We start from the raw sequence: 9,896 nt of genomic DNA, 5'->3' as shown, positions 1-9,896 counted from the left end.
CCCTGCGTGCTGGGTCTGGGGTCTGAGGGGGTTCTTGGGGCTCGGTCTCCCAACTGGCTCTGGTTTGCTTCCTCCACACCCCAACCTCCGCCAGACAAACCCTCCCAGAAGAGCCAACTGTACTTAACCCTTTAGCGCCCAAGAAGACCCTGCCGCGGGCGGGCACCCCCTTGGGCCGGGGCCCTGTCGCAGTCCATCCCCCTTCCCGAATCCCCACCCCACAGGAGCCAGGTGGGTGCGGGCGCGACTGGCAGGGCTGCAGGAGGCGCGAGCCGGTGCGGGGATGGCGCCCCGGCGGCGCAGAGGTGCTGCCCGGTGCACCCCTCCTAGCTCCCCTGACTCCGCTCCTCTCACTGCGCTCGGGGCCGCCGGCTGCAGGGGACGCGCGGAGCCGGAGTTGCCCTCTCACTCCCCCTTGCCGGGCTCCCCCGGCTTAATCTGTCGGCGACTTCTCTGCCAGCCCCGAGGAAAGTGCAGCCATTGGACAGGTCGGTGCTGGCTGCCGGTTTCGGGAGGAAGGTGGGAGAAGCCTGGAGGAGCGAGGGGGAGGGCACAGGGAGGAGGGAGGAGGGTGCAGCGGCGGATCTGGCAAATTGCGAGCTGCCTTCCCTCCCCAAAGTGTGGAGCAGGAGCGCGGGGGAGCGCGGCGACGGCGGCGCCTCCTCCGCCACCAAACTCCCGGGGCTCAGCGGGGGCTTGGGGCCACCTCCTCCTTGGCCTGGAGGAACCCTCTCTTGGTAGGGTTTAGTCTCATTTTCTTCCTTCTTGCTTATTTTTTTTTCTTTTTAAATACATTTTTCCTGGCTTCTAACCTCAGACTGCTGCAGCCTAAACCTTTCCAGGGCTCTGCTTTTTGGGGCTGCCCATCCCTCGGGCTGCGAGGAAGGACATACGCCCAGCATCGGACGAAGAAGAAAAACTTGTCGGAGGGGTTTCGCCAGCCCACGAGCCACCCCCTTACCGCAAACCTAAACCTCCCACCGGGGCCATCCCGAGACTGAGGAAAGTTCCTTCAGAGCCTACAGTCCTCTTGGATTTGGAGGCGGCCGTGGCGCTGTATGTGGAATTAGATCTGTTTTGAACCCAGTGGAGCGCATCGCTGGGGCTCGGAAGTCACCGTCTGCGGGCACAGGGGTGGCGCTGCCACTGTAGGGAACCGACAGTTTGCCAGCCCCAGCTGCAAGTGGCCTTTCTTCCCAGCAGTTGTGCAGTGTCGGTGAGGGCTGCGAGTGTGGCAAGTTGCAGAGAGAGCCCCGGAGGTCCGGAGAGGGCTGCGCTCCTGCTCGCGCTCGGCTCTTCCTCTTCTTGGCTCTGCGGTGTGAAATCCCAGCGAAATTTGCAAAGGCCTTGGGGTCCCGCGGAGACCACTAGCCAGCGTCAGGCCGGGTTGCCCCTATTTCCCGCGGGAGTCCCAGAGAACCGAGCGCTAGGGAAGGACTGGCGGGGGCCAGTAGGGAGGTGGCGACGGCGGCATGGCGAGCTTCCCGAGGGCCGACCTGGCCGCTGCTGGAGTTGTGTTACTTTGCCACTTTTTAATGGACGGGTTTCAGTTCGCGGAAGGGAAGCCAGGAAACCAAATCCACGGTAAGACGTGCTTTCCCTTGTTGATTTTAAGCCTGACTGAAGACCTCCTGGGCACCCTCACTCCCAGTCCACCCCCATCTCATCGGTCTGTCCTTGGGAAAGTTATTGCAGTTAGCTTTTGGGTAAACTCAGGCACTTAGGCTTCCTAAATTGGGAGAAGGGTTGAGTAGAGACGGATGCTGAGGCTGTGGGGTGTTCTTGAGGCTCCTGGGCTTACTTCCCTTGGGTGGCAGGGGTGGTACCATCACCCACAAGTGGGGCCCCGGTGTGAGAGTAAACCTCTTTCTGTGGGTACCTGGCCCGGGAGCTGGTGTATCCAGGCTGTGTCTTCTCCAGCTCCTCCTCCTCCCACACTGCTGGATAACCCCAGCGAGTCCATGGGGAAAGCCGGGGATTACAGGCTGCCCTCAGCAGGAGAAGATTCCCTATGGCTGCCCCTTCCTCCTCCAGGCTATTCTCACTAGCTCTCCCACTGGGGCAGAGTGAGGCGCTGGAAGCTGGAAGTGGGGAGGGTAGATGTGATCTGAGCTGAGGTGGGCAGGAAGTGCGAAAAGTGGGGGCGGATGCGCCTCTGGGCACCAGCCCCTGGACCCATTGTCCCCGGCCAGCGGGTTTCACTGACAGGTCTAAATGCGACCGAGAAGTGCCCTGACACTGTCCGGGAGAGGATCCCGAGCTTCAGCACCCCCCCCCCCCCAGTGGCTACGCCTCCTGCTCCCAGCTGCTCCGGCCAGGTGTGCGTCCTGTGTGGAGCGGCGCCCCGGGGAGACAGACACCCTGCCTGCTGCAACTCCGGGTGCAGCTCCCCGCCTCTGCCCTTCAACGAGGAAACAGGCAGTTAAGAGCTTGGTAGAAAATTGTGAACTTGGTAGACTTTGAGAGGAGGCGCAATGAGCAAAAACACTTGGAAAAGCAAAAAAGAAAGGAAAACTTTGTGCTTAAAATAATCAATTTGTACCTGTTTTGGGGTGTCTGTGTTTAGTTTGGGGAGTGGAGGGATGGCAAGTGGTTACACAGCAAGCACGCCCGCACCCCTAGTAATCAAACGCAGGAGTCACAGATGGAGGGCTGGGAAGGGCACCTGGGGATGCCAGGCAAGGTGAATCTGGAAGGAAATCCTAAGATGGAATTGTACCAAGACCTACAAGATGATCAAAACACTACAGGAAGCTGGATACTGACCCTGTGCTCTTATTTAAGATTGGAGAGGGACGTGGGGTGGAGGTGGGGCGGGGTCATGAGGGGACGACATGGTGACAGCACTTAAAGCTGAGACTACAGTGCAGATTTCCTGGGTGTCCGTCTGTGTTGTCACATATGATCGTTCTGTATTCGTGGACACGGATTCACTATGTCAGTAGACCAGACCTGTCTATTCCTCAGATACATTTCATTGATTGAAATAATAACACTTTTAGGTTGCCGGAAGACAACAGTTATTAAAAAGGTGCAACCGTAATTTATATGGACATTTTCATGGAGTAAATAAATGCTTAAAGAAAGCAATTTACTTTATCCTAAAGGAGCTAAGAAGGATGTGTGTGCCAAAATGCATCCCGAGGTGCTTAAGAAGTTCTTTGGCACAGTGAGTAAACGATACATTTACAGTAAAAGATAAAAAATAAAAAGTCAGCAAATCTTCATCCTTCTAACATTTTCAGCAAAAATGTTAACTGAGAAAGTACATATATAATACTGAGAAAAGTATATATCGCTATATACGTGTATATACACTGTACCTATATATGTGTATGCCCAAAATATTGGGTGTTCCTAATACTGAAATTCAGGATGAAATTCACCCTTCTGTGAGACTGGCTAGATCATTAAGAATCTTTGCTTTGGAGACTATAATATACCTACAGTGCTCCACATCAGTATATCGGTATTTTAAACTAATTATTATTTCCAGCGGGTAGGAGGACGCTGTAGAGACCCACACATTTACAGAAATGAGTAAAAAATGGAATAGTTTCAGTGTGTTGGCAAATTTTGGGAGACTTTATCATAAAGTATCTTCTTTCCTGGACATCAGTCTACATGTATTTGTGTGAAACAATCTCAGAATGAAATGGTCAGCCTACAAAATGCACAAAAACAGCAAGGTGAAACAAAAAAATATTTTTTTTTGGTAAAATAGCCTGTTTTAAAGTTTAGTACTAGAAGAAACAGCCAACAGTCTTGAAATTTGGCATGTAGCACTCAGTATTTTTTATTACAGACAGTTGGGTACAGGAAAAAAATTCTGATTTCATAACAGGGACATTTTATTATGCATTACTTTTGTAAATGCTGCAGTTGATTTTATTGCCACCAGAGGGCAGAGAAACTGCTAATTTCTAGTATCTTCCCTTCTCTAATATAGACATATTCTAAAGGAAAGTAGTTTATGTTTAGCATATCATTTATGCTTATTTTAGTTCTTTCTCTGGTTTGCTGTCTTTCTGTTATGCTTTCATTGGAGTTAAACAATTAGGTTTGAAATAGTACTGATTTGTAGAATTTGTTACGGGAGTGCCCCATTTGAGATACTAGTGGAACGTTTTTGTTTACCTATATTCCTCAAGCAAGATGTTATGACAGTTAATTCAAATGGACATGGGGCATTTTTCACAAAGGCAAGTTAATTATTATTATCAATCAATGGCTTGTGACTGCAATAAAGATGTTTTAAATATGCTATGTAAGAGTGTCTTTTCTTTTTTCCTTTGGAGAATAGATACAAGTGGAAGCTTGTGGTTGGGTAAGAAAGTTTGGACTGAGAGATAAATGGGTTTGGAACATTTGTATCGGAGTTAAATTTTTCATTCACAGATACTTCCATAAAAGTTGGGAGTTCTAATCAGGACAATTTATACATTTCTTCCCTGTGGTCTTCAGAAATAGACTCTTCTCAGGGAGAATGGGCTTGAACAGAACTTACTAATGGAAGATGCTAATTTGCTCCAAACAGGTTTCTTCTCTGCACGAATCAGGTGCTCTGATGTAGAGATGTAGAAAATAATGTATTCTTTGCAGTTAGTATTGCCTGATTTTTTCCTTTCTAAAAGCCACCTACTGTTACAGAATCACTAGGAAAGAGGAAGGATTTGATCAACAAATGTGATCATGAGATCTAAAGTCTTCAGCCATGTCTCTACCGCATGTCATACAGTCTCATCCCCATGGCCTTTCAAGATCATTACCACGTGGCCTCACTTTCCCAACTCTGCCTGGACAAGCTGCTTGGTGTTCCCTGAGTGTGTATCATGTGTTACTATCTCGTGGCCATTCCCCTCTGCTCTCCTTTCTCTAGCTCATCTCATCTTACCAACCTACTCTAAGTGACACCTCCCTCCCCACAGGATGTGTGGTCTGAGAATATTTAGAGCACTCTGTCTTCTTTAAGGCACTTGTTTGCATCTGCTTGTTGTTGGTTTTCTTTTCTTTCCATTTCTATGTATCTTCCATGTATTCTATTAGACCAGACCACACATTGTCAAGGTTAATGTCTATAGCCATTTGTTTCTGAATCTGCTGTGGGATCTAACACCTAGGCATGTGGTAGGTAGTGGTTGAACTGAGCTGGACTGAATAAAACGGTAGTTCCAGCTGGACTATTGATTTATATGTCACGTTGGGAGGCTTTTGTATTACCCCCACACTGAGACTTTTCCTATCAATAAGACAGAAATAGAGACTAACTTCATAGAATAATAGTTTAAAACCAAAGCATAGGGTGGAGGTCTACGGGACCATCTTGATGCCTCTGGAGGATCCGTTTGACTTTGACTTTCAGACTATTAACACATAGACATTTCAGAAAATTCATTCTATGGCTGATTTCCGATGGACTGTTTATTCCTGTTCTTAATCTGGTATCATTTTCCTTTTATACACGTCTTTTTAAAACTTCTTTTTTAGAATTTAAGTCGTAGGACATTTTTGTGTTTTCATTCCATGCCTAAGAGAGACCGTTTGTATTTGTATTTCTGGGTCTGGCTTCTTAGCACGACATCTCCCATGTTCGTCCTTGTTGCAAATAGTCAGATTTTCTTCTTTAAAACTACTTAATATTCTATTGCCTCTCTCTCTCTGTGTATCACAATTTTTTTTATCTCATTGTCTGTCATGGGGCGCTTAAGTTGTTCCCATTTCTTGTCTATTATCCATAATATTGCGATGAACACAGGAGTGGGGATAGGTGCTCATTCTATTTCCTTTGGGTAAATCCCCTGGAGAAAGACTGCTGGATCCCCCGGAAGTGCTTTCCGTTGTTTGAGGAAATGACATAATGTTCTCTCTCTGACTGTACAATTCATATTCCCACCAGCAGGGTACGGGTTTTCTTTTTGTATATCCTCACCCAATCCTGTCTCTTATCTTTTGTTAATAGCCATTCTGATAGCGGTGAGATGGCATCTCCTGTGGTTTTGACCTGCATTTCCCTAATGATCAGTGATCTTGTGCCCCTTTTCCATATACCTGTTGGCTGTGTCTTCTTAGGAGAAATATCAATTTACATTCCTTGCCCATTTTTTCAATAGGGTTGTTTAACCTAAACCTTCTGTTCATAGAACTTCTGAAAAGTTAATTGTACCATTCTCCTTCACTGCTGATTTCCGGCCACACGTGGACTCCGTCTGTGTGTGCAGAGCCCAGATATGTGTGTCCACATGCATGGATGTGTCCACTGTAGAGTAGCAGTGGTGGGGGTTTTCTTTCCACAGAGTTGAAAACTCTAAAATAATTTCTGTGTATGTGAAATTGCTTTTGAACAACATTGTGTGTAGGCCCCATGCCCTTCAACTACCGTGAGGGAAGCTTTACCAATATTGTCCCATAAAGCATTTGATGGTGACTCTTACCGGGAGGTGGATAAGGGTGTTTGAATTGTACAGTATCTGTTTCCTGAGTAGCTGTGAAAAATCGAGAGAGACAGGACAAAAGATCTTGTGTTTTGATGACAGATAATAGTAGTGCTTCTTCCAAACTCCTTTGCATCTTCGTAATATTATGAATCGTGGCTAGACACGTTACCTTTTGAATTTTGGTTTCTTGAAAGCTCAGCACGCCATCTATGGCCCACTGCCAACAAGTATGTCAACATTCTGGCCTACGTCTTGTCTTGTACGCTAGCTAATTTGTGTCTTCCTCTTATCTCTTCTACCGTTTCTAAATGACCATCTTAACCTCGTGTTTGCTTTGGATATGGGAAATAAGAAAGTAAAATCACCTTGCGATAACGCGTAAGGTTATGTGTTACAAAGTTGCTTTTCAGCTTTTTTTTTATCGGATGAATTCCAGGCCTTGGACTTCATTCTGAGCACATTTTTCCAAAGCTTTAATTATCTGTGTAGAGTACTCCATTCTGAGAGATCTTTCTTCGCAGAGTTCACACAGGATGTCTTCCCTGCCTCCTACACAATGATTCTGTTCAACTGAGGAAGTTACTCCAGAATGACAGCCCGAGCAGGGATGCTTTGATTAAGACACTTTCTCCCACTATTTACTGTGTCATATGTCGCCCAGCCAGATGAACAGAGTAATAGCTGAGAAAAGACAAGAGTATAAAATAGTCCCCTGGTGTTTATAAACAGAGAGGGAACTTACTTCATATTTGGTCTCTGGTTTGTTTTCATTTTCCCTGCTTTAATTAAAAAGGTGGTAAGAGATGCTAGGGTGGTGCAGATTTGTATATTTAAATAGCAGTAGAGGTCTTGTCGGGGGCCTGTTTGGAATTAGCAGAGCCTGTTAAGGATTATCGATCTGAACGCTGGTCAGACACGGTGCGACCTTACTGAAAATCCAGACTTTGAATCTCCTCCTCCAGAGGCTGTCCAAACAGACCTGAGCGCTGGGAGCTCGCCTTTGCTCTCCAGATTAAAATAGGCTGTCTTCACTCTTTCTGCCTTCGATGTCAGACGCTGGCTAATTTTCACTTTTCTGGAATCTTACATCTTAGTCCCCTTCCTCTGTGATTTTTCACCAATTCATTGGAAAATTTCCTTAAAACACATACTGCTCAAGGTCTTATCCTATAGGTGTGAGGTACGTAGCTCGGGGAGACTTCGAGACTACAGAGAGAATATTAAGCTTTTGCCCTGTGGACAAAGTGCCTAAGAATCTGAATATTTAGAAAGCAATTTTCTACATACCCCTTGGAGTGTCCAGTGATAGGAAAAATGTAAATAAAGCTGACGAATTGTCTTAGAGGGTGACGCTTGGTGAGTACACCTTGCTTTATTTAGGTTAGGACCATGTATTCTTCAGTCCAGTTGGAATATGGAACGTTGACTATGCGATGATACTTTATAAACAGTGGTCATCTGCATCTCTGTGTATGTGTCTACTGTAGTAGCTCCCAACACTTTCTCTGAAACTATAATAGGAACATCCAATAAAATATTTATTTCCCAAACACCCAAAAGGGAAGTAAGATGGGCAGAATTTATCATTTTAGAATAGGAAATTCACAAATATTGATGACCTTTTAACAGATATGGAATAGTCTTTTTGGTGCATTTCAGGTATAGCTCATGCTACGTCTATTATATATATTTGCTTAATTCTAAGATACACACTTAGACCATAGCTACCACTGACCGTAAGGAACTAGGTTATTTATTTGGTATAGTTTGGTTCATTTGTTTCCTCAAAAGGCTTATTGACCTTGCAGGCAGGCTGGGAAGTACAGAGTTACATCTGACTTCTCCTTTTTGGCTATTTCTTCTTTCTGTACTTTTTCCTTCAATACATTGAGAAAGGTCTGTACCCAAATTGCATCAGCGTAATCTACATTGCAGAATAATCCGTGGACAAGTGTATGTGAAATGATTCTTGGTAGACTGAGTCATATTCTGAGTGCATGTGAATTTCTGCTGTTTAAAGTAATCCTGTCCTGAACTTCATTATTTTGTCTGTAGTTTTATGTTTAAAACTAGCTAAAGGGTACTATATGTCCATAATTGCATCAAGAATTATATCCTCTAATATTAGCTATTTCAGTTGTGTTTACTATTTTATAGGTCCTGGGAATAAACATATTTGTTGGTTTTTTTGTTTTTTTGTGTTTTTTTTGGTAATTTTGGTGTTTGCTATTTTCAAGAAACAAAAATTGAACTAACACATATCACGATGTCTTTGCATTTTTCTTCATTGGTTCTTGTTTGGAATAGAAAGGGGGAAGGTCATTGGGTCTTTGTTTGGTCATGCTACCAAAGCTTACAGAATATTTTAACACCTTTCTGAAAACTCTGGATGCCCTGTGAAAATAAAGTGGGATTGTAAGATTAACAAAAATTTCCCTTTCACTTTTTAGCCTGGAAGCATCGCTCAGTGTTTTATTTTCAAATGCTCTCTTAACATGGCAAACTATTCTATATCTTGCATATTAACCTGTACCTGTTTTGATGACCTGTTTTAGGTTTTAACACTTTACATAGTGTTTTTAAATGTTTATTTCTTTTTTCCAATGCAATGCATTTGATGAGAGCTTCGTGATGTGTGAATATAGCTCTGTATCAGGATATCATGGTCACATCTGTTACCACGGGAGGACGTGAAAAGTCCTGATGGGTATGCTGGGAAACAGGTTGAGGCTGAGTCGGGAAATAACTCACATCACTTGCTGCTTTGTTTTTAGGACTTACATGTATGTAAGTTGGACCTAATTCTAAGCCTATTGGTCTACCACGGGTTTGTTCAGTTTCCATTCATGGATAATTACTGCTGTTGTGAACCTTTGTGCTCATAAGCACAGGATATTTAGCTTATGTTTTGAGCTAGAATTTCTGGGTTATTGGGCTTGTGAAGGTTCTCTTAGAAAAGATAAATTCAGGAATAAGCCCTGGCTAAGACAACATAAGACAACAACAACAAATAAGACCATAATTATTTCTATACTGATATTGCATAGTCTTAATTGCTATAGGTTTATAATATCTTAATATCTGATAGAGCAAACCTGTCCTCCTTGTTCTTGATCGTTAGAATTTGAGTTAAGAGTTTAAAAGTCGGCTCGGCGCCTGTGGCTCAAGTGGCTAAGGCACCAGCCACATACACCTGAGGTGGCGAGTTTGAATCCAGCCCGGCCCGCCAAACAACAATGACGGCCGCAACCAAAAAAATAGCCCGGCATTGTGGTCGCCTGTAATCCCAGCTACTTGGGAGGCAGAGGCAGGAGAATCGCTTGAGCCCAGGAGTTGGAGGTTGCTGTGAACTGTGATGTCACAGCCCTCTACCCAGGGTGACAGCTTGAGGCTCTGTCTCAAAAAAAAAAAAAAAAAAGTTTAGAAGTCTATTCCAACTGGCTCTTTGCTTTTCCACTTCCA

At 44.8% G+C, this 9,896-nt stretch overlaps 1 protein-coding gene across 1 annotated transcript in view; it reads left to right on the top strand.

Annotated features, from left to right (window-relative positions):
- Positions 1 to 826: 826 nt before the first annotated feature.
- The window catches only part of PLXDC2 (plexin domain containing 2), a 370,418-nt gene continuing 361,348 nt past the window's right edge, over positions 827 to 9,896 (top strand). Inside the window, exon 1 of the mRNA XM_003786768.1 lies at positions 827 to 1,584. Within this exon, the coding sequence (XP_003786816.1) occupies positions 1,473 to 1,584 (112 nt within the window). The 5' untranslated portion in view covers positions 827 to 1,472. The remainder of the gene's footprint in view (positions 1,585 to 9,896) is intronic.

Source organism: Otolemur garnettii, unplaced genomic scaffold, assembly GCF_000181295.1.
Source record: "Otolemur garnettii isolate 467f Iridium unplaced genomic scaffold, OtoGar3 scaffold00019, whole genome shotgun sequence".
NCBI classification, from domain to species: Eukaryota; Metazoa; Chordata; class Mammalia; order Primates; family Galagidae; genus Otolemur; species Otolemur garnettii.
Note: the sequence above shows the minus strand (reverse complement) of the source record. Positions and strands in the feature narration are given on the sequence as shown.